Source organism: Nannobrachium achirus (genome assembly GCF_963921795.1).
Source record: "Nannobrachium achirus genome assembly, chromosome: 8".
NCBI lineage: Eukaryota > Metazoa > Chordata > Actinopteri > Myctophiformes > Myctophidae > Nannobrachium > Nannobrachium achirus.
In genome coordinates, this window is record NC_137817.1 from 10679601 (window position 1) to 10705177 (window position 25577).

General features: G+C 41.5%; 2 protein-coding genes across 4 annotated transcripts in view; both read right to left on the reverse strand.

The window, feature by feature from the left end:
* Window positions 1-25577, reverse strand: part of ddx6 (DEAD (Asp-Glu-Ala-Asp) box helicase 6) — a 340514-nt gene that overhangs the window by 293968 nt on the left and 20969 nt on the right. The gene's annotated exons all lie outside the window — the stretch shown is intronic.
* Window positions 1-25577, reverse strand: treh (trehalase (brush-border membrane glycoprotein)). 3 transcript variants are annotated; one of them, XM_080732340.1, is made up of 15 exons: window positions 25455-25577; window positions 22913-23013; window positions 22075-22222; window positions 21196-21283; window positions 20405-20505; window positions 19205-19297; window positions 18092-18208; window positions 16309-16431; window positions 16150-16199; window positions 15336-15536; window positions 13843-14060; window positions 10415-10526; window positions 6256-6368; window positions 5297-5350; window positions 1-2738 (listed from the first exon to the last, which is right to left on the reverse strand). In XM_080732340.1, the coding sequence occupies exons 1-15, from the start codon at window positions 25526-25528 to the stop codon at window positions 2589-2591; spliced, it is 1743 nt and encodes a 580-aa protein (XP_080588466.1). In that variant the 5' UTR covers window positions 25529-25577; the 3' UTR covers window positions 1-2588. The 3 variants fall into 3 exon arrangements, with proteins under 3 accessions (XP_080588466.1, XP_080588467.1, XP_080588468.1); XM_080732341.1 differs by lacking the exon at window positions 5297-5350; XM_080732342.1 differs by lacking the exons at window positions 22913-23013; window positions 25455-25577 and adding an exon at window positions 22319-22365 and having other exon boundaries at window positions 22075-22207.

Below are 25577 nucleotides of genomic sequence, written 5' to 3' on the forward strand. Positions count from 1 at the left end.
TACAAGCTAACAACGTGTCAGTATCTGACATTTTTTGCTATACAGGTATATTTGGAACATTTGGATTGTGAAAGTAAAGTGTGTCTATGGGTTCTACAAATATTTACCCAATGAAAAGCAAGTGCTTGTGACAAAACAGTAACGACACTGGATCCATTGGAATACAGGTTATTTTTGTATTCCCTGAAAAGGAACTGTTTTGGGCATACAAGGCATACAGCAGCAACATGCAGTATTATTTGAAAAGCACTGAATTCTCAGCTGCACTTTTCCAATATTATCCTTTGCTTGACCTCCCTTCAAAACAGTAAGAAACAAAGACGTTATCATGGGCAAGATTATCGACTGGAGCCCCACAGAAATTAGGCCTGTTTACAACTCTAGGCACCCTCAAAGCATTTGCTGCAGATATATGTGTTCCCCAACGCGAGGCTCATTAAAATTCACGGCGCCACAAAGCAAAATGCAAATGCACCACGACTCGCTGGGAGTTACAGCAACAGTAGTGCAATAAACACGGTAATTGGATTAAACCCATTCAGAACGGGTACACACTATTGAGTATTATTATTTTATGCTTTAACTATTAAAAAATAGCAGATCTACAAGCTTGTATGCATGTAGATCTTCTATTTTTGAAAATTTGTGAAATTTAGAATTTTGACCCGATTCTATAAGTGTCTTTTGAATGCTTCTAAGGTTTTTTGAAAAACCCTATGTTTCTATGTCAGCAATCTGGCTAGCCATTGTCAAAGAAAAGGTCCTTTTCACTTAACTGGAGCTCAGTTAGTCTGTTCTTGAGAGACTACTATGTCAGTGGTTCTCAAACCTTTTCATGTGAAGGACCCCCAAAATGATACGTATTTGGCCAAGGACCCCCATCTCAAAATATTTAGTTCCAGGAACCACCCAGAAGCAAAATCTGAGTTACAAATGTTCGCTTTGAAAATACATATATTCAAAGATTTACAGACATTTTGACGACTTTTTCAAAATCTACAAGCTCGCAGCGCTGTGAGCTTGTATAGCTGAGCTGGTATTTTTCACTGGTTAAAGCATCCCATAATTCTAGGCCTAATTGGATTAAGTGAATTACAGTTTGTAATGTCAGTTCAATATCAACCGCAAGGTAATGTTCCGATCCGACGGGCATCAAGGAGCGCTAACTGGCTAGCGTTAGTGGGGCGGAGACGGCGTATGCCCTAAACGATCTTCCACCAGGATCGAGTATTATACCTGTGCCTCGGAGCGCAAATACTAAAATATTCATCAAACGCCTTCTTAAGTTATATTACATCATACCTCTTACGTCGGACCTGTCCACATCTCATGGAAGCACCGGCAATTCAACGGACACTAATGTCACTGAGAGATGCACCGTAATGTTATCAATAAGAGATTAAAACAATCTCGCTGAGAAATTGCAATTCATGAAACAACCTGGAAGGAGCCACTCGCATTAGCATTCTGGTTCCTTAACTATATTAGCACAATATGTAAAAATAAATTATATTTCGGATTTTCATTCAAAACCAATGTTCCTGCTGCTACATACAGTACAGCCAGTTGAATAAATCACAGATGAGACTTTATAGACGGTAGCTTTTATGTAATATACTTTACGAGACCTTTAGGGCTTTACAGGAGATGTTTCTAGAACATGTATTCTATTGCTAGGTTCATTCAAATAGTCTTCAATCACAAAAATATATAAAATATAAAATATATCGTCTCTGTCGGGTGGAAACATACTTTTCCAGGATTCAAATTCAAAAATGCAAAAAGTAGCAGATCTACAAGCTTTCGGGCTTGCAGATCTGCTAATTTTGATCATTTTGTGTACACTGTAGTATGATCAAGTAGGGTCTTCAACGTGTGTTTTCAGATATTTAACCACTTGAACCGTCAATATTTAATAAACTTGACCTTTCAATCTGTACTTAGTCTGCTCTTTGTCTCCTCCAAACCAAACCTCTTTGCCGAAAATAGCCGATCTACAAGCTCAGCTTGTAGATCTGCTATTTTTGTCTAAAGTTCCCCGAATATGGACGCTATAGGGGTTCAAGTGGTTTATATAAAAAAGGAGGAAAAAATAAGTTTCTATCACACAAAGATTTGAAGGACCCCCTGTAGTAACTCTGAGGACCCCCTAGGCCCTAGGGGGTTAGGTTTAGGTCAACAGGGGCTCTGGGACCCCTAGACCCCTGAAGTAGGGCATTTATTTAGGAAAAACACAAAAAGTTAGAATATGGAGATAAGAGGTTTCTGCCTGACAGTGACAATATACTGTACAAGAACATTAGGGCTTTACAGGGTAATGTTTCTGCACATGTATTCGATTATCTGACCAATTCAAATAATCTCCCATCTTAAAATAAAATACATATATTATTGCATTATGGCTTGACTTTACCAGTCAAATAATGTGCATAATAGCAATGTTACAGTCAGAAGCCAAGAGAAAGAAAGCCATGCTGGCCTCACCTAAAAAAACATGACTGAAATGAATCCGTCACGGAGACTGACTGAGGATTTGAATCCGTGTGTTGTGAAGTGTAAACGTGACAAGACGAGACAGACGTGGCGTTTCACTGGAGCATGATGATGATGAGAGATGAGGCAACCAGAGGCAACAGCAGCAGTCCTCCTGGGGACACCTTGCCGCTGCCCGCCGTCAGATCAGAGCCAAACTGCTCCAGGATCTGGAGGGCCACGCCGTTGGTCCAGCCGAAGCCCAGCTGAAAAAACAGCCCACACACATGTAGGGCTGTCACCGTTATGTCACGTCTTACGTGACCGACCATTCATTGTACTCGAATGATTCGACGAATGATTTTTTTGTCATTGACAATCACATTTGTTTGGGCTTGTAGGCTTTGAAGTTGCACATGTAATGCACAGATATGACACATAACCTAAATATACAAAGAAATGACATATTTGACAACTTTATACTTTAGAAAGAACATTGATAGTGGAAATAGCCGATCTACAAGCTCACAACGCGTCACAATGCAAGCTTGTAGATCTACCATTTCCACTATTTTTGAAAATATTTGAAAATATATTAACATTTATGACAAAAATAATTGTGATTATGTCAAATAATTGTGATTAAACGATTATGCAATAATTGCGACAGGCCTACCCACACATACAGTACAGTACATACCACAGGCTAGGTCAGCGGCGGGCCCACTCAGGTAGGCCTGCAACTATTGATTATCTTCAGACTGATTATTGCATAGATTGTTTTATTTTGTTCTTTTATAGCAGTGGTTGTCAACCCTTTTAATTTCAAGGTCCATTATCTATCTATTCTGCATTTGAGCATCGGAGCACCATTTGATGAGATTTAGCCTCTCAGATCCAAGATAAGAATATTTCGTTATCGTCGGATACAATTTTGTCCACAATTCCATGCTGTATTATTGATGTTGGTATCATAGGAGAGATAACAGGCAAACGTTGACCAAAATAACAATTCTTCTACATTGTGTTTATTGTGTTTACAGGGTTATGGTCCCGTGTATCCGATAAAAAGACCCGTCTATAACGGGGGGGCTCACAGGCAATTGCTGGGGACCACCGCTCCGGCGGACCACCAAACCGACGTAAACGTGGTGGCCACCTAGCGGCGGACCCCCGCCCAAAAAGTCTTTAAAGTCCTTAAATTGTCATTTTAGAAATGTGCAGATACCCTGTATATTTCCCCCTTGGGATAATAAAGGTATCTATCTATCTACTTATACGGTATGTTGGTCTGTTTACTGTTGAGTGAGAAAATAAATTTAGCTAAACATTTAGCAAAAAATCAAAAATAATTTGGGGACCCCTCTGGGGGTCCCGACCCACAGGTTGAGAACCTTTGATCTACAGTATCTGGAGTCTGAATTATACTTCATCGCAAGACGGTGCCGCTCGAGCATAAACCAAGGGATGATTCAGACACATTTTGAGGCCAAACTCCAGGCAGCTAATTAGCATATCATCAAGCAGAGAGGATGGGAATTAATGAGCCAAACGACCTGGTGTGATCGTTACAATGAAAACCTGAACAAACACTCTGTGGTACGGATTTGAATTTGGTTGTAAGGGTGCAACCAATTTATTATTATTATTAGTTTTTTGCACATTTAGGTTTTTTAACTCTCCTACTGCCAGATTATTTATTTATTTATTGGGTCTGGTGCCATCAAAAAGCGGCTTACCTTTGCGACGTTATAGTAGATAGACAGACATTTATTTATTTTTTTATTTTTTATTTTTTTTATTGTGCAATAGTGCACTTTGGTCTGCCAGGCAGCAGAGGGCGGCGTCATGCGAGAATGAATGTGAATTTGCCTGTTATGTGTTGAAGAAGAAGAAGACCAGTCACTGGCCACAGAGCCTTACAGCCAGAGGAAATCAACAAGGAAGTGAATTGTTCTCCGTTAACGCATAATGGATTTTTTACACCATCACCGCGGAAAATGTGTTTACAGTACACGGCCGCGCGACCCCTCATCAGCTTACAGTCATCAGACAAACGAACCGAACGAGCGCCGTATTGGCATCGAGGTTCTGTAAAAAATGGGGCGAACGTTAACGTTCAAAGCGTGGGGAGAGTTAATAGTGAAAATAGCATCTACAAAACGTGTGGCGAATATGCGAGGCTTTGTGAGCCTATACAGCACATCTGCCGTTTGTTGCATGACACCGTTGTATGATGAAGTATGAAATCATAATAATACAAATAATCAATAGCAGGAACGTGCAGAGAATGTTAAGAGAGGCAGGGGCTGAAATTCCTAAAAGGGCATTTGGTGGAAATATCGAAAATAGCAGACCTCCAAGCTCACGACACGTTGTGAGCTTGGAGGTCGGCTATTTTCGGTGCGTTATACCACACTGAACTAAGCATACCGGTAATCAATTCAATACAATGTGGTGTATGGATTTCTACAGCGAAAGGGCAATTATTTCAACATAATTAAGCTGCATTCAAGTTCAGGAGAGTTTGGACAAGGCAATTCTCTTGAATGCTGCCTTCAGGTATGACATGGAAAGAGGGCATTTGCATTTCTTTCACAATAGCAAAAACTGCATTCCTGGTCTGGAGAGGGCACTTTTTTACTGACAGGTAAAAGGGCAGGGGCTATGTGTGCGTGTGCCTGATCAATGGAATAATTGAGAGGAAAATATTATTATATAGGATACTCAGCAGATCTACGTGATTGGTGTGGATGATGATTGATTTGCATACAAAAGATTGATTTTGGCCGATCGATCAATGCCTTTATTAAATGGAACATACCTGAACTTCATACTCCCCTCCCCCACCAGGTTTACCGTCTCCATTCACATCATACTGTCAACAACACAAACTCAAAAGGCTCAGAAGTGAAATCAGAAGTTTCCTTTGTGGACTATATAAATGCATAATTGTTGTCAAACAACAGAGTATATACAACTAATATCTAAAATGACATACTCATGCTGACATCACTGAGACCACTGCCTGTACTGTCCATGCGTCTCCGCAATGGTAAAAGCCGCATGCTGAAACAGTGCCCAAGTTTCAATCCCTCATATACTGTGCACACCCCAAACTGCACATAATTCGGAGCACAGATGTTCGAACGAGCAAGGACTAGTATACAGTATATTCAATGGTTTCCAAACTTGTTTTTAATAAATAATCAAAAATAGATAAAGTGGTTAAAATGATTGTGATGCTTTATTAACTCTTTTACTGCTTTGAAGCCTGTCCATTTATTCAAGTAGCGCACGGCCATGATTCATGGCTGTGCGCTACTTGAATAAATGGCCCAATAAATGGCCCATGAACGAGCGCTCGTTCGTTCGTTCTTTTCCCTGTCTGAGCACTGTGAGCAGATGAGGGTCTCTGCAACAGGTCTCAGGTCTCTGCAACAGCAGCACCTCAACCTCATTCACTGCAAATGGCTACGCCCAGCCATCTGTTATTCTTTTCACGACTCGATGACAGATACGCCTGTCTTTTACAAAAGATTGCGGTTGGAAATAATGGATGGATATTTTTCTATAAAATCGCAAAGGTAAGCTACTTTTAAGCTACTTTGATGGCAGTTTAAGACATTCCTTAATGTGGCAGTAAGAGACTTAATAATTCTTGGTGGAGACCCCCTGGTACCCCCCCCGAAGGACCCCTGGGGTTCCCCGGACCCCGCTTTGAGAACCACTGGGATAGAATAATAATACAGTATAATATAATAGTAGAATGATAATAATCACCTTTTCAAACATGGCTTCATATTTGACGAACGCCCGCCAGTTTGTCCTGATCCACTTCTGAGCCAAGTCCAAAGCCATCTGTTTGGTCTCGTCTGACGGCAGTTTGAACAAACCTGCAAATAAAAATAGACATATAATTGATTGCTCCTCCAAATACACAACAGTCTTAGAACCATATTCCGCTTTTGAAAATAAATATTATAATAGTTCTGGAGATGAGAGATTTAGTGTAGAGCGACACCAAATTGATATGAATTTAGCCGCGGATCACAATAACAACAATTTTTCAAAAATGTTCAAAAATAGCAGATGTACTGTACAAGCTTGCAGCGCGGTACAAAGTGACACACAGTGAGCTTATAGATCAGCTATTTTTGAATAGCCAACTTACAAATGGATAAAGTGGTCAAAATTATTGTCATGCTGTATTAACCCATTTTGCTGGGGACCCACTGGAATCCCACCCATGGTCGCCTTACAATCATTTTCAAAATAAGCTCATCTACAATCTCATCGCGTTGTGAGCTCGTAGATCGGTTATTAATGAGCACTTCATACTAGTCATGCTTATACGTTCTATAAATACTAATAGTGAAATCAAACTGTTGCTCATTTTGCTGGGGACCCTCCGGAACCCACTCAAGGACCCCCTTGGGGGTTGACAGACCACACTTTAAGAACCACTGCACTAGGCCACTGACAAAACTAAAAGATTATGTTGAGTTGTACTTAAGAATGGAAGATTTTTCTTTTCCGCGTGAAAGAAAAGATGATCTTCCTCCCCTCCAGTTAGCTTTTGGTCAAAAAAAAAAAAAAAAAGAAAAAAAAGGAAAAGAAACATGTGCCAGAGGCTACTGAATTAATTAATTAATACCTGGCTGTGAATGTGTTAATAATCCATTATTCAGAATTAACACGAACACTGAAGAGCCATTACTAGGCCTGCTGTCACAATTATCACACAGTCGCCTCATCACAATTATTTGAGATAATTGTTATTTAGCAGTTGTTTTTCCATAATCGTTAATTCATCTGTATAATAACAGCTGGATGAAATTAACCGAAATGATTAAATGACTTATTTCCATCCCAATATTATTGTCGCTTCCGTCGGGCAGAAACCTTGCGTGTCCGTATTTCAATACTTTTTTATATTTTTCCATAAATTAAAGGCCTACTTTGTCACACGAGCGTCACACAAAAGTAGTGAAAATAGCAGATCTACTATTTGAATTATTTTAAAATGTAAAAAACATAATAAAAAAGAAACGGTTTTGGAAAAGAAAAGTTTTCCGCCCAACAGCAACGATTCCATGTCAATGTTCATGCTCTTTTAACCATTTAAACCCCAGCATCCATATTGTGGGAAAACTTGCGTTGAAAATAACAGATCGACAAGCTCACAACGACTCACAGAGTGTCGCAATGCAACACATTGTGAGCTATTTTCAGCGATAGCTATTCCCACAATAACAGAAAAGACACTAGTATAGCACCCTGAGGGACTCAACCATAGGGCAGGGGTATTCAACTAGATTAGCAGGGGGGCACAGTTGTAAAAATGACTTGAAGTCGGGGGCCACAAGACAAACAAATAATACGTTCATGGTTTAACAAGAAACCTTTAAGGACTGTGTAACTTGTTGGTTAAATGGTTAATTGCGACCGTAGGTCGCATTTACTATGAAAACCTGCAGATCCTGTGCGTGCGTCACACTCCATAGCCATATATCTACAACATGATATGGATATAGCTGACCTGTTCCGACATCACAATGATGATGATTTAAGTTTAAGTGGCAAACAGAGGAGTAAACCTTCCCCGTGTTTCAGGGAACACAGAGCTAGCATGAACAGTCTGTCTCAGTTTGACCGGTGTCATTTCAAAATAGAAGATCTACAAGCTTAATAGGACCTTCTAAGCCTGGCCGCACTCCCTCGGACTTCCTACTGGGTCCCATCAGCCAATCGTCTATTCCCGTCTATTGCCGTAATTTATGAAATTAATCATAATTTTTTGAAAAATACAGTCGCAGGTCGTGCTCTGTCTCTTTAAGAGACGTTGCGCAATCAGATCACGTCAGAAACGTGATGACGTCATCGGCTGGCTCTGCCACTGGCTCCACGAGCGGCCATTACGTTCCCCTTCACTGTGTGTGCTGCAGCCTGGTTTAGCCCATCCCCTCAAGAGTTTCGACCAGACGAGAGGCGAAATCAAGGCTTCGGAATGAGTGGAATACATGGAATTAGATCGATGTGCGTGCGACGAGGACGTAATGTACTTTCGAACGCTGTTTTTTCTCGCGGATTACCCCATCTCGCTCCATGCAAATGAACGGCAGAAATACAGCCAGCAGCAGCTTCTAAGTAAGTGGCCGCCCAAACACGTAGTGTGTGCACGTCCTGCTGGCTTGCACTGAACGACCCGCGCGCGTTGTTTATCATTTGGTGTGTTTGTTTTTTAAAATATGTTTATAAATAAAACGCTGATTGCACGGCAGTACCGGGGTTCAGGGGGTTCTGCCGGGGCTTGGAAGGTGTTAATAGGGCCTCAAAAAGCTTGTCGAAAAATATTTTTCATACATTTTAACTTGTGAAATGGGTATTTTGTAATAATAATCAAAATCTACAAAGTAACTATTAACTCAAGTTTTCATATAATTGTAGTGGAGTAAAAGTACAATATTTTCCTTTGAGATGTAGTGGGGTAGAATTAAAAGCATGGAACATTTGAAATACATGAAGAAACAAAAAATACCCGAAAATTGTACTTAACACTTATGTTGCAATGATTTTTTCTCTTCAATGTCTCGCGTTGCCATGGTTACCATAGACTTCCATGTAATTGTGCAAGTGTGTAAAAAGTGCACGCCCATGCCTAGATGATGCACCACGTGTGTAGATGCTGTTCACAGCTTTCAAACAAAAAAATCCGCTTGGAAATCCGTTCAGGCATTCATGATTTATCAGCCATTATGTTTTCTTCAGATGTAAACAAACATGGCTGCCATGTTTGAAAGAATGGGTTGGTATGGGGGTTAAACATGCAATTTCGCGATCGCGATCATGCCTAATACATTTCTGGAGGTCCAAAAAAAAGATTTGAAAAAAAAAAAATTGAAAAAAAAAAAAAAAAAAAATCAAAAACGGCCCAAACTCGGGAAACTCGGGGTTGGCACAGCACTAGTACCAATACAAACTCGGGAAACTCGGGGTTGGCACCATATGTGTTAAGTACAGTACTTAGTAGTAGTACATGTATTGTAGACTTGTGGTTCTCAACCTTTTCAGGCCGCGGCCCCCAAAATAATCATATTTTAACTAGGGAACCCCCCACCCTACGAGCACTAGGAGTTGAGGAATTACATTTTGTATAACACAGTTCTATTGTGAAAATAGCAGATCTACATGCTCACAACGCCTCGCAACAGCATGTAGATCTGCTATTTTCACAATTTCTGCCTCTAATATTTGACAATTTGGCCAATGTTTAATTTGTCATTTGAGAGGTATTAAAAAGTCCTCAAATTGTCACTTTAGAAATGTGCAGATACCCTCTCTATACCCTTAAACTTTATGCTGGTTTGTTTACCGTTGAGTTAGAAAACAATGTTGCACATTAAGTTAATCATCATGGCGACCACAGGTTGAGAACCACTGCATTAGACCAGTGGTTCTCAACCTGTGGGTCGGGACCCCCAGAGGGGTCCCCAAATTATTTTGGGGGGTCCCCAGATGTTTTGCTAAAATGTTAACATTGTTTTCTCACTCAACAGTAAACAAACCAACATACAGTATAAGTGTATACAGGGTATCTGCACATTTCTAAAGTGACAATTTAAGGACTTTAAAGACCCTTTTAGTTCCTCTGGGCAACATTGGTCAACTTGTCAAATATTAGAGGCAGAAATTGTGAAAATAGCAGATCTACATGCTCACAACGCCTCGCATTGCGAGGCGTTGTGAGCATGTAGATCGGCTATTATTTTCACAATGGAATAGATCGAGTCAAACTAAATGTAATGCCAACAACTAGAATTCCAAGTGCTTGTCAGGGTGGGGGGTCCCCGGTTAAAGTATGATTATTTTGGGGGTCGCGGCCTAAAAAAGTTGAGGACCACTGCATTAGACCACTGCTAAACATGGTGCTGTTCCATACCTTGGATCAGCATGTGCTGCAGTGGGGGCCAGGCGTTGGGGAGGTCCCACTGCTGAGAGCTCTCTGTCAGGGAGGTGGGCACTCCGTTGGGGAAGACAAGAGCACCGCTGTCCTGTGTGTGTGTGTGTGTGTGTGTGTGTGTGTGTGTGTGTGTGTGTGTGTGTGTGTGTGTGTGGAGACAGAGACACCCACAAAACATGTTAAGTAGACACAGAGGAACATTTTCATGGGGCAAGTGCTCCATCTTCTGGAGCAATGGAGAACTGCTAGTTGCTCTCAAATGTTTGTGTCAAGATTGACTGATTGAAGAATTTATAAGAAGTTTGCAATAGGAAAAAGTACAGTTTCACGACAGTACAAATCACTGGTACAAGGTCAACTAAAAGGAGATCCTAGTAAGCTCATTGGCTTAGTTACACAGGAACACTTTATGTATCTCATTGAAAGACAGACGGATAGAACACAGTGCTTTGCAGAGGATAACATCAATTATAAAATCCGAAAATGATGTGTATTTGGCCGTTTGGCCCCATCTGAAAATATTTTGTGGCAACACATTTAGCTGGGGAACCACACCAAGGTCTCGTGGGGGTCCCCAGACCCCACTTTGAGAACCAAGAAACCCCTCCAAGGTCTCGTGGGGGTCCCCAGACCCCACTTTGAGAACCAATGTGATAGAACACCCGTCCAGTGTTCACTGATTCAACACTGCAATCCTACCAGCAATGCAACAGTTAACCAAACTAATCGATTCAATCGAATGTTTTTTTTTTAATCAATTGAAATAAAATAATACTGTTTCCCCATCTATTTTGTACTGTTACATAAATGCAGTAGCAAAAATAACAGTTATACAAGCTCACAACGTTAGAGATTGTCTATTTTTACACAACACCACTGTATGAACAAGTATAAAATAGCCGATAGAAATGGTTGATTCGTGGATATATATTTAAACAATAAATCACAATAATAATAATTGATAGCTGCAGCCCTAAATCCAACATTCTGTTTACTTTCAACTTGAATGCACTGTATATTTTTTGTGTATAATACAACACTGGCAATTCCTTGTGTGTTCTCATTGGAAACATCACAATTTCAAACATCACCTCTACCAGTTCTCTCCTGGCGGATGCATGCACACAAACTATGAGCAGACTGAAGACTTATGGGAACACAACTATACTGTACTTCTCAAAACCTGTGGGTGAAATGCTAATAAACAGTGTAAATTTGGGAAAAGTAAAAGAAAAGAAAAAAACAGCTTCAATCAATTTCAGAAGGAAAACACCAACCCGCCGAGGAGGGAAAAAAGCAGGAGAATGGTCCCGTAGCTGTACTGTATACAAGAGCTTGTGCGCTGATTGTTCGTCAGGAGCGTTGCATCAAATTCTGGGGCCTGGGTACAAGGATTCACTGCGGGGCCCCTGTGCTTTAACTATTGAAAAATAGCAGATATACAAGCTCACAGCGCGGCACCGAGTGCCGCGCTGCGAGCTTGTAGATCTGCTATTTTTGAAAAATCATGAAAATCTTTGAATATTTTAAATCCTTCTGAGTTTGTTTTTTTTTTTTTTAAAACCTATGTTTCTATGTCAGTGGAGCTCAAACCTTTTCATGTGAAGGACTCCCAAAATGGTATGTACAGTATTTGGCCACGGAACCCCATCTCAAAATATTGAGTTCCAGGGACCCCCCAGAAGCAAAATTTGAGTTACAAATGTTCGCTCAAAAAATACATATATTCAAAGATTTGCACGCATTTTCACGACTTTTCAAAAATAGTAGATCTACAAGCTCGCAGCGCGGCACTCGGTGCCGCGCTGTGAGCTTGTATATCTGCTATTTTTCAATAGCTAAAGTATAAAATAATTAAGGCCCCACCACCACCTTGGGCCCTAGTAACTCAGTCCCACTTTCCTACCCCTTGTGACGCCCCCGTTGTTCATTATTATGTCACTGTAGTTGACATAAGGAGTGAGCTACTGAGGGTTGTTGCCATCGCAATTGAGGCAGTTTTGTAATTAAAGCTTCCTGCTTCATTGATTTAGTGTGTGTGTGTGTGTGTGTGTGTGTGTGTGTGTGTGTGTGTGTGTGTGTGTGTGTGTGTGTGTGTGTGTGCGTGCGTGTGTGTGTGTGTGCGTGCGTGTGCGTGTGCGTGTGTGTGTGTGTGTGTGTGTGCGCGCGCCTTAACCCAGGCAATGCTCTCTTGAGTAACTCGCACCACCTCTCCACTCAAAGCCGTCTAAATTGGGTGAGAGTTTACAGATTATGCTAATAAAACAGTTTCAGTTTGGGAAATTAATTTATGAAAAAACGTCCCCAAAAATATTCATCAAAACAGAGCTGCAAGGTCCCTGGGGGGGAGGGAACTAGTATAGAGAACTTGGAGACTCAAGTCAACTATATAAGTAAGTTGTTCCCGAGGGGGTCCCCAGCTAACGTTGACTGAAGTATTTATTCGAGGTTTTGCATAGGAAAAGTGACAGTACAGTTCACTGATACAAGGTCAACTAAAAGGAAACTCAGGTAAGGCAAAGCTTATTGTGGGCTCGCCTGAAAGGCGAGAACACCATGTTATCCTCATTATTTATATAGTGAGTTCCGCCGCATATTTCCGCTGCATATTTCCGCTGCATATTTCTCTCATACTTCTCTTTAACTCATATAACATTGAATGACAGACGGATATATGCAGTAAATATTTATCAGAAAAGCACTTGTAAAGAAAAGATTAAAAAAAATAAAATAAAATAAAAGTTATTTACAATAGGAGAGTCAGGGGGAGGGTAAGGTTAGTCTAGGTTTGTCGTTACCAGTTTTGAGCAGCCGACGCCTGTAAGTGTTTTTTTTAGGGCGGTTAGGAACCAAATGGACCTTTACAGGCCTAACTCAGAGAGTATATAAATTTAACCAAATGGACCTGTTAGGGGTCGGTCTATTTAGTTCCATTTGTACACTGTCAAGAGTCTCTGTCCGTACCAAACTGGTGGTCCTTGAAATAATGAGATCACAATGACGGTTTGGAGTAGGGCATTCACCAAATATTCGAACATTCGAACATTCGAATATCAAAGTCACTATTCGACGTTGTTTTAGGCCGTGACCCCCAAAATAAACATATTTGAACTGGGGACCCCCACCCTGACAAGCACTTGGAATTGTAGGTATTACATTTAATGTGACTCGGTTCCACAGATAAATATTGTGAAAATAGCAGATCTACATGCTCACAACGCCTCGCGTTGCGAGGCGTTGTGAGCATGTAGATCGGCTATTTTCACAATGTTCGCCTCTAGCTTACTTAATATTTGACAGTTTGGCCAGTCCTGTCGAATATTTGACTATTCGAATACTTTGAGGTCGAATAATTCAAATGCTAAAAATCACTATTCGTGAATGCCCTAGTTTGGAGAGAGACTGACCTTCAGATACAGGACTGCCCTCTCTGCCATGGCGGGTTGGGAGTAGCACTCTGCCCAGATGGGTGCCAGGTTGGAGGGGTAGAAGGCCAGGTGCTTGGAGTGAGTCACCAGGCTGTAGTCGAACCAGGCCCCCCTCTCTGCGTCCCACAGCACCGCCTCCATGGCCTCCAGTCTGCTGGCTGCAGCTCGTTCATAACGTTCAGCCCCTTCCCCGTCACCTTGGACACAGGGAACAGCGACACAGTACATGAGAAGAAGCTTGCTGGTTCTTGTAGGCTCTGTGCATGGACTACGTTTTCAAGCCAAGGACCCCTTAGTTGAGAGAGAGAGAGAGAGACGAAGCAGGGACCCCCAAAACCTGTTAAAGTGATCCCTGAATAGTAGGCCATGTAGGCCTTAATATGTTATAATAACCCTCTTTAACCAAAATATACCATTTAATACACAATAGAATGTCTTCCTTTGAGAGAAATACGTTCTATGTTCAACCCATGGGGGGAGCCATTGCCATTGTCTGCCGCTGAGTGATGACGTATGTAAATGCATTTTGGCTGGCCGGCCCATAGGGTTAATATGGAACGTCAAAACAACGTTCTCTTTACAATATTTAAAACATTGTCTTGAAGCTCAGATTAACTGTAGTTAGTAGTTTGGTGCTTTTCTGTTCTGTTCAGTGTTCATATCAAGTAGGGTGTTTTGACGTGCTTGTAAAGTGCTTAATTCAACATCTAAAAGTGTTTACACCGCCATTTTAAATGGGCCCGTCCACCCAAAATGCATTTACATACGTCATCACTCAGCAGCAGACAGTACAATGGCTCCCCCCATGGGTTGAACATAGAACTTATTTCTCTCAAAGGAAGACATTCTACGTGTATTAAATGGTATATTTTGGTTAAAGAGGGTTATTATAACATATTAAGGCCTACATGGCCTACTATTCAGGGACCACTTTAATAGATTCCATATAGTTTCATCTTTCATCAATCATCAGTGTATTTTGGAATCATGTCAATTTGTGTTTTCAGATATTTAACCACTTGAACCATCAATACTTAATAAACTTGACCTTCTACCACTTGTTGTGGTCACATGTTCAGATACTGGATTCTGATTGGCGGATTCTGATTGGCTTAAAACAGTGGTAAATCAGTCAACAACCTTGAGCGATGCGAGGCGTTGTGTGCTTGTAGATCGGCTGTTTTCACTAGTTTAGTACATTTTATAGATGATAAATACAAAACGAACGGTTTTGGACATACAAGGTTTCCACCCGACAACGACAATATGCTATAAATATAAGGTGCTGGGAGTGAAAATTATAATGTAGGGGTGCCTCGGATTAAAAAAATATTTATGGGGTACCCTGAGACCAAAAAGTTTGGGAACCCCTGAAGCAGATGGACGATGAAAAACTATCATCATGCGTCAAGGCCTGGGAATAGAACACATTTGAATGTCACTTCTTACAGCTCTAATACAAGTGTTTTTACCCAGGATCCTGTGGAAGGAGGCCAGCAGCCTCTCGTTGCGACACAGCAGAGCGTTGAGGTCGACGGGCAGGATGTGACTGGTGCGCGTGTCCCCCAGGGTGCCACCGTTTTCTCCCTGAGCGTCCACGAACCACCGGGACGAGAAGTCCCAGCCGGACTCTGCACCCGCTTTCAGCTCCGCCCACAGCTGCTCCTGAGCATCTGAGAAGGATTTCTTAATTGATTTGAGTCATGGCGTGATCTCAAAACTATCACATGTTGATTGGATACTTTATTAGTCAGAAATGTAAACAGTATAGTAAGAGTATAGTAAGACATTTAAGCTAAAAGGATAACACAAAAAAGTCCTGGGGACTTGTAGGGTGAAGTGAGTGTGTCTGTATTGATTCAATACACTGTATTAGTATTGTCAAATCCCAATGAATCAAGAATCATATATCATGAACCTTCATTTTTTAAACATTATATTATTATCTTAAAGGGTGAGTGAGTGAGTGAGTGAGTGAGTGAGTGAGTGAGTGAGTGAGTGAGTGAGTGAGTGAGTGACAGAGTGAGTGACAGAGTGAGTGACAGAGTGAGTGAGTGAGATATACTTTTTTTGTTAAAATAAATGTGACGTGTATGTTTTAAATAGCATTATATTTGGACAGGAATCATTGGTATATACAGTAGGCTGTTCCCTTTACTAAACAGCAATTACATTTTCAGGTAGGGATATCAAATCAATTTCATCCAACCAGGAGTGAGAACCCATACTGGATACAGGATAAACAAGTGATGTTGGAACCAATGAAATATGTTATGTTATTATCACCATTTGAGAGTCCTTCAGCTAACTCCACATCATCTGTGTAGGACTCTGGTCTGCAGGAGAAGAGACACATAATGGTTCACAATAAACATCTTACTCTTTCAGCTTTGAACAGACAGGTTCATGTCTTCAGCATAGGGTTGAGACACATGGATCACACACCTAGGGGAGAACACCTCCACGTTGTAGCGGTTCAGCTGATGCTCCGTGCCGTTGACCTCCACCGTGACGGAGCGGTTCTGCATCCAGAAGTGGTACTCCTGCTCCAGAGCTGGCAGCGCTGCACTGCAAAATGAACAAAGAAAAGGGCTTTTCACGCCACACATAATGCTTTTTCTGTAGGGAGTCTTTCAAATAACGTAGATGTGAGATCTGCACCAAAGTAAAAAATCACACCCAATGTGAAGTGAGCGGTGGTCGTGCTTGCATAACGTCTTCAGACTAGGATTTAAGTCTAGGATGTACAGGCTATGCTACACACACACATTTTGCTATGGCAAAACGCTGAGGAAGAAGGCGACAGACATACGACATATGACAACACTAGACAAACATGATGCTACGCACACACATTTTACTATAGCAAAACGCTGAGGAAAAAGGCTACGAACACACGCACAGCCACTTATAGGAGCGGTTTGCACTGCTCAAAAACAATGAAACACTGGGAGGCCAGAGGTATGCAGTGGTGGAGGAATGTGTTACTCAAGTCAAAGTAGCAATACTTAAAGCAGGGGTCTTCAACGTTTTCAGGCCAAGGACCCCTTAGTTGGGAGAGAGATGAAGCAGGGACCCCCACAATTGTTTTATAGATTCCATATAGTTTCATTGTTTGACAGCACAATCATCAGTGTATTTCGTATTCATGTCATTTTGTGTTTTTAGATGTTTAACCACTTGAACCGTCAATACTTAATAAACTTGACATTCTTTTTTCCCCCTCTACACCAAACCTCTTTGCCGAAAATAGCCGATCTACAAGCTCACAACGCCTTGCAGCGCGAGGCGTTGTGAGCTTGTAGATCTGCTATGTATTGGCCAAAGTTCTCCGAATATGGACACTAGGATTCAAGTGGTTAATATAAAAAAAGTGAAAAAAGTTTCTATCACACACAGATTTGGAGGACCCCCTGTATTAACTCTGAGGACCCCCTAGGGTATAATTGCAGTGGATTAAAAACTACAACGTTTGCCTCTGGGAAAATGTAGTTAGTTCCACCTCTAGAGATATGTGCAGGCAGAAAAAGGGGAAAAAGCAAGTGGAACAGATCTATTCCATCGATGCAATGAAGTGTGGAGGGGCTGGAGAATTACAGTGCATTTGTCTGGGAAGAAACACGATCCGACGGTTAACCCATTTAGGGTCTAGAATTATTGAATGCTTTAACCAGTGAAAAATAGCAGATATACAAGCTCACAGCGCGGCACCGAGTGCCGCGCTGCGAGCTTGTAGATCTGCTATTTTTGAAAAAGCCGTGAAAATGTGTGCAAATCTTTGAATATATGTATTTTCAAAGCGAACGTTTGTAAATAAAATTTTGCTTCTGGGTGGTCCCTGGAACTAAATATTTTGAGAAGGGGGTCCGTGGCCAAATAAATATAATTTTGGGGGTCCTTCACATGAAAAGGTTTGAGAACCACTGACATAGTAGTCTCTCAAGAACAAACTAACTGAGCTCCAGTTAAGTGAAAAGGACCTTTTCTTTGACGATGGCTATAGCCAGATTGCTGACATAGAAACATAGGTTTTTCAAAAAAGACACTTATAGAATCGGGTCAAAATTCAAATTTTCACGATTAAAAAAAAAATAGCAGATCTACAAGCTTGCAGCGCAGCACTCTGTGCCGCGCTGTGAGCTTGTATATCTGCTATTTTTTCAATAGTTAAAGCATAAAATAATGATACACAATATAGTGTACCCGTTCTGAATGGGTTAAATATCACCTGAGGAAGCTTTCCTCCTTGGTGGCTTGATAGTAGCTGTCCAACATGAGTGTGAGAAATGGAGGTTGACTGCGCCGCTCGTAGTAAATCCGCCCGCCGTTCGGAATGAAACCATATCTGTCAGAGAGAGGATGATAAAACTGAATGAAACCATATCTGTCAGAGAGAGGAGGATAAGACTGAAACCCCCATTGTTCAAAAACACCCCGAATCCCCATCACCTGTACCGACTCTATTTCCAGGTTCTTATTACAGCTTGTTGCAACACTATTGCAAGGATTTTCACATCGTGAGATCTGATCGTGATCTCACCTCATGTGTCAGATTGAGTATAAAATAGGGCTTCACAGTTCACACTAATGAATTTAGTCTATGTTTTGTACAGATTTGTTATGTATTAACACGCTTCTCAATTATTCAATCAATCGGAAAAAAAAAAAAAAAAAAAACATCTCATCCCTACAAATTATACAGCCAGGGATGGGACGATATAACATTACATATCCACGAATATTGTGACCAAAGAAATCGCAATTTACGTCATCATCGCCATAATCAAAATATCCCCGACATCCATTATCCTGGGGTGGAACATTTGCCAAAAATAGCAGATCTGCAAGCTCACAACGCACTGTGCGCTTGTAGATCGTCTATTTTTTGGCAAAGAGATTTGGTAGAGAGTGAAAAAAAAAGACTGTATCAAGTACGTATATTATAAGTATGTTTTACCAATAGAGGTTTTAAATGGTACCGGATAATATGCAGCTCGGCAAATAAAAGGTGAATTGATCCCAGTGCATGACGTAGAACAATATCACGATAAATTAAATCTCCACAATACGATTACCGCAAGAGAGAGTGTGTGTGTGTGTGTGTGTGTGTGTGTGTGTGTGTGTGTGTGTGTGTGTGTGTGTGTGTGTGTATATATTTATTTTTATTATAATTTTCTTTATCATCACGATAACGTCACTTATCGTCCATCCCTATATACAGCACATAGATTTTTATTAAATTACCTTGCCAGTGTGTGTCAGCTGAACTCACCAGGAGGGGATGTTGTGTGGGGGTAAAAACAGGGGTTTCTTGAGCAGTGGGGGGGGGGGGGGAGCTCACCTGTCGACGAGGTAGAGGAAGTTGAGGATCATCCCGCGGGCGGTGTCTGTCATCTCTGACAGGAGGAGGCCGTTGATGATCCAATAGGAGTCCCTGCCAGAGGAGCAACACAGAGGAGGCGTTTCACAGCGTGCTTCCACCCACCCAGGGGTGTCACAATGGAGGGGGGGAAGTGGGAGTGAGTTACTAGGGCTCAAGGTGGAGGGGCCTTAATTATTTTATACTTTAGCTATTGGAAAATAGCAGATATACAAGCTCACAGCGCGGCACCGAGTGCCGCGCTGCGAGCTTGTAGATCTGCTATTTTTGAAAAGTCGTGAAAATGTGTGCAAATCTTTGAATATATGATTTTTTTTTAAGCGAACATTTTGTAACTCACATTTTGCTCTTGGGGGATTCCTGGAACTAGATATTTTGAGATGGGGGTCCACGGCCAAATACATATCATTTTGGGGGTCTTTCACATGAAAAAGTTTGAGCACCACTGACATAGAAACATAGGTTTTTCAAAAAACCTTAGAAGGATTTGAAACTTTTTCCTGACTTTTCAAAAATAGCAGATCTACAAGCTCACAGCGTGGCACTCGGTGCCGCGCTGTGAGCTTGTATATCTGCTATTTTTCAATAGTTAAAGCACAAAATAATGCGTTCCCAGTCTAAATGGGTTAAACGCCCTCCCCCTATGAAGAACATTCATGGGGAGGGCCCGCAGTGAATCCTTGTACCCAGGGCCCAGAATTTGGTGTGACACCCCTGGGCGTCACAGCGGGCTTCCACCCACCCGGATTGGGGGGGGGGGGGGCACAGGCGAGACCCTCAGCGGGGCCTGCCTGCCTGCCTGCCTGCGGCTGTGATCTCTCAAGCGGTTCCTGCCCCTGTTGAGAGTCTAGTCTGGCTTTTTTGGAGACACAAACAAATCGTCTTGTCCGATGAAAACCTTGTATGTCCAAAACAGTTCGTTTTGCATTTATCATTTTAAAAATGATTTAAACTAGTGAAAACAGCCGATCTACAAGCACACAACGCCTCACACCGCGAGGCGTTGTGTGCTTGTAGATCTGCTGTTTTCACAACTTTTGTGTCACAGCCTTGTATGATGAAGCAGGGCTTTACTTTGCGAAAGAAGAACGTACAAATTTGAAACTTGGAGATACGAGGTTTCCACCCGACAACGACGAAATGGTGGCATCATTCACTCACCAGTAGTACAGCTCCCTGAAGCGCCCCCCCGGCACTATGACAGGGTGGGGGGTGTAGATCTGGGAGTAGAGCTCTGGGTGGTCCTTCACGTCGCCACGGATCTGGGATAGGAGGAAACTCTCTTGTGAATTTTAATTTCTCGTCAGAGGAGTACAAAAAAAGTGTTGAACAATATGTAACCTTTTTTTTCTTTTTTTAACATCTATAGCAGTCGTCTTCAATGTTTTCAGGCCAAGGACCCCTTAGCTGATAGGGAGTTGAAGCAGGGACCCCCTCTGTATAAATGTGTGATGGAGATTCTCATCGATTTCATAGATTCATAGCCTTGTTTGGCACTTAACGACTTAAAATCATAAATCATTGATACTTAGTAAACTTGACCTTTCACTCTGTACTTGGTCTGCTCTTTACCTTTCACTCTGTACTTGGATGGGAGCCCAACTTGATTTGGCCGCTGTGGCGACCTTGAAGGTCGCAGACTCGGGCGCCCTAGCTAAATCAGCTTAGACTGATTAGCACGAACAAACCCTAACGCCCCCGACTAGAGTGCAACAGTGATCACAATACCATATCTGATTTCATTGACTATAAAAAGAGATATATTTTTTCAGGAAATGAAAATTGAAAATAGTAACTATACAGCAATTGCTCCGAAAATAATTGATACTTGCAGCCCTGATATCGATCTCGTGAGACTAACCTATATGAATAAAGGTATAAATAATATATATATATATATATATATATATATTTTTTTTTTTTTTTTTTTTTTTTTTTTTAAACATAATGACCTTCCTTCCAAGGGATTTCCATAACTGATGCAACTTCTCTGCCCAGCTGCGCAGTTCTGGGTCTGCTATTTTTAGCAGGAACTGTGGCCTGTGTGTAAAAAAAAAAACACAACAAAATGATCTTCAGTGAAAGACACTTCAAAGTTACATGTTGCAAACAAAACATTTCGGGCTGGAGGACACATTTGAATCAAATCTACAGCTCAAAATTAAACATCACAAATGTATTTTCATTTATGTTTTTAGGAATCTTCAAAAATAGCTGCTCTATAGGCCTTGAAGTATTAAAAGAAGCAGAAGATCACAGATAACACAATATTATATAAGATCCCAGACAATATCTATTCCAGGGGTCTTCAACAGGAGGTCCGGGACCCCTAGGGGGTCCTCAGAGTTACTACAGGGGGTCCTCCAAATTTTTGTGTGATAGAAACTTTTTTCTCCTTTTTTATATGAACCACTTGAACCCTAACGTCCATATTCGGAGAACTTTAGCCGAAAATAGCCGATCTACAAGCTCACAACGCCTCGCAGCGCTGCGAGGCGTTGTGAGCTTGTAGATCGGCTATTTTCGGCAAAGAGTAATAGGTCAAGTTTATTAAGTATTGACGGTCCAAATGGTTAAATATCTGAAAACACAAATTAACAAGATTCCAGAATGCACTGCTGTCAAACGATGAAACTAAATGGAATCTATGAAAAGGTTGTGGGGGTCCCCGCTTCATCTATTTCTCAATTAAGGGGTCTTGGCCTGAAAACATTGAAGACCCCTGATCTACTCTCCTATCATTATATTGACATAATATCAATCAGTTGTGGTATATTCCCCAGCTCCAGATATATAATCTGCATCTGCATTTTGAATTGACTTGTTCTCACTTGTCGTGCCAGTCAGGAGGGCTCCACGGCTCAAACTCGCTTCCCGGTTCTTCAAAATACGCAGCGAGGAACTCTCGCAGCTCGGCCGTCGGGAGCGTCGTGTTCGGCCATTCGTTTGACAGATTGTGAAAGGCTGACAAAACAAAGTCTGTGAAAAGAGACAGAGGGGAGAACATAAAACACCCACGGTGCAGAGGGCTGGCAGGTAAACATAAAGTTACAAATATATTCCTCTCCTTCTCACCAGGGGCTGCCTTCAGCTTCATGTCCACAAAGTACTTGTCATCGTCAAACAGTTTGGCCATTTGCAGGGGTGTCACAAGGGGGGGGGAAGTGGGACTGAGTTACTAGGGCCCAAGGTGGAGGGGGCCTTCATTATTTTATACTTTAGGGGTCCCTGGAACTAAACATTTTGAGACGGTGATCTGTGGCCAAATACATATCATTTTGGGGGTCCTTCACATGAAAAAGTTTGAACACCACTGACATAGAAACTAGGTTTTTCAAAAAACCTTAGAAGGATTTGAAATATTCAAAGACTTTCGATTTTTCACGATTTTTCAAAAAATAGCAGATCTACAAGCTCGCAGCGCGGCACTCGGTGCCGCGCTGTGAGCTTGTATATCTGCTATTTTTCCAATAGTTAAAGCACAAAATAATGCGTAATAATGCGTTCCCAGTCTAAATGTGTTAAACCCCCTCCCCCTATTTAGAACATTCATGGGGGGCCCGCAGTGAACCCTTGTACCCAGGGCCCAGAATTTGGTGCGACACCCACAGTGCAGAGGGCTGGCAGGTATAAACATAAAGTTACAAATATATTCTTCTTTCTCCTCACCAGGGGATGCCTTCAGCTTCATGTCCACAAAGTACTTGTCATCGTCAAACAGTTTGGCCATTTGTACCTGCTGAAGGATGTCCCCCGAACAGTAGATTTCACTGAAATGAAGAAAACAAAGAAGCAGAAAAGGGATGGTGCCAGTCAGGGGCGTCACAAGGGGTAGGAAAGTGGGACTGAGTTACCAGGGCCCAAGGTGGAGGGGCCCTAATAACTTTAGCTATTGAAAAATAGCAGATATACAAGCTCACAGCGTGGCACCGAGTGCCGCGCTGCGAGCTTGTAGATCTGCTATTTTTGAAAAGGCGTGAAAATGTGCGCAAATCTTTGAATATATGTATTTTTTTTGTAACATTTGTAACTCAAATTTTGCTTCTGGGGGAGGTCCCTGGAACTAAATATTTTGAGATGGGGGGTCCTTCACATGAAAAAGTTTGAGCATCACTGACATGAAAACATAGGTTTCTTGGCACACATTTTCACAATTTTTCAAAAATAGCAGATCTACAAGCTCGCAGCGCGGCACTCGGTGCCGCGCTGTGAGCTTGTATATCTGCTGTTTTTCAATAGTTAACATTCATGGGGGGCCCGCAGTGAATCCTTGTACCCAGGGCCCAGAATTTGGTGTGACGCCCCTGGTGCCAGTGTCCCACTGTCAGTCTAACTGTTCTACATTTAGTTGTTTTGGGGGTATTTGATAGTAGGGCTCCGCGATATTAGGAAAACATTAGATTTGTGATAACATTGTTGACTGTTGTGATGACAATATGAATCACGATAGGTAAAGAAATACTGAAGTATACACTTATGTATACGGTATTTCTGCCTTATGTTTGCTGCATATAACCCAGACAATGTATACACAGTGGAAAAAGAAAAAGAAAGACATTGCACCTGGCTATGGCCAGTGGTGTAAAGTAACTAAGTACTTTTAACCTCTACTCCACTATATCTCAGAGGCAAATATCGTACTTTTACTCGACAACAATTATTTAAAAACACAAGTTACTAGTTTGTAGATAGATATTATATAACAAGATGTGATATGTTTATTCAAATAAGGGGTCTTCAACGTTTTCAGGCCAAGGACCCCTTAGCTGAGAGGGAGATGAAGCAGGGACCCCCTATTGTATAAATGTGTGATGGAGATTCTCATTGATTTCATAGATAGATTCATAGCCTTGTTTGACACTTAACCACTTCTTTAAATCGTCGATACGTAGTAAACTTGACCTTTCACTACTTGGTCTGCTCTTTTTTTTTTACCTCTACACCAAACCTATCTGCCGAAAATAGCCAATCTACAAGCTCTCAACGCCTCGCTGCTATTTTTGGCAAAAGTTCTCCTCAGAGTATAGGGATGCGAGGGTTCAAATTAAATATATTCTGACACTTATTGCTATTTTCAATAAACAGGGTGTCTCTTCAGCTTTTTAGTAAACAGAAAATACATTTTAATGTCAGGGTAGGCCTACCAATTTAAACAAATCAGGAGAGAACACAAATTCTACCACTTTTTCGAGTCACGTGTTCAAATACTGGATTCTGATTGGCTAAATTCCGGAGGTTATCAGAGGACAACTGCCGCAAAGTTGTGTGTCCGAGATCAATGCGCCTCAGTGTACATCCGGGGACTTCAGGAGGTCCTTTCCCCCAACCAACAAATGACGGTGGCAACGGTCCTATGTTTACTAACGTGCATGCTATAGTCGCCGATTTATTTGGATCCAATGCAATCCGCCAACTTTAAAGCCCCTTTTCTCTGAACCTATGCCTTTCTGGAAGCGAACAGCCTCTATTTACGGCCGGAACGGTACTTCTAACTGACGTTAGCTTAGCTGTAAGCTAGACGCATGGATTAGTATGGAGTTGGCGCCATCTGTTGGTGAGTAGAAGATGTTGTTTGTGGAACTATCTGCTGTCTCGCGGAAGTTTTATAGGCAATAATGATTGTAACTTAAGATCCTTGCAAGTTACAACTATGTGTTTTCTTTCATGTATACGGGAAAAAGTGGTAGAAAAGCTATTTACCACTCGGGGTCGGATATTATGCTCTCATAATGTCCTGAGTGATGGTGTTATCGGACTCGGCTGCGCCTCGTCCGATAACACCATCACTGCGGACATTATGAGAGCATAATGTCCTCTCACTCGGGGTAAATTGCTTACGAAATAAGCAGAATTATTTTGATCTGGAACAAATAAAATTGGCAGGCCACCTAAAAAAAATGTTCCATTCATTAAAGCACTGAAGAGATAGAGGCAATAGAAATAAATATAGATCCTTGTAGTCTTAAAAAAGATTACATTCTCAAAGGGCAGTGATGGTAGCCTATTGATTTGGTAAACAGACGTGATTATAATATTCTTATCACGTGTGATGACCATATTAATTTAGCACAAAGGTCTTACTGTATAAGCAAATGTGGCTGCATGCGTTTACTCCTTTAAATGTTTATCCTGTCACCTGATAGTTTTATGTAGGCTTAGTTTAGGATAGTTAAGCACTGGAAGACTATGCATAGGAATCATGCCATCTTACCTGTCACATGGTGGTGGAAAAGTAGCCTTGACACTGCTAAGAGACACAAGTAGGCACAAAACTGACTTGTCCATTCCTTCTGTATTAATACAAAATAAATGACAGTGTGACCAAAGTACAACA

Excerpts from the sequence above, each read along its gene's own strand:
- treh (XM_080732340.1), bottom strand. The coding sequence starts at position 25,528 with ATGGACAAGTCAGTTTTGTGCCTACTTGTGTCTCTTAGCAGTGTCAAG. Across the intron at positions 16,432-18,091 it reads AAGGAGGAAAGCTTCCTCAG|TGCAGCGCTGCCAGCTCTGG; the intron begins GTGATATTTAAC and ends TTCATTTTGCAG. Across the intron at positions 15,537-16,149 it reads AGCTGAAGGACTCTCAAATG|ATGCTCAGGAGCAGCTGTGG; the intron begins GTGATAATAACA and ends AATCCTTCTCAG.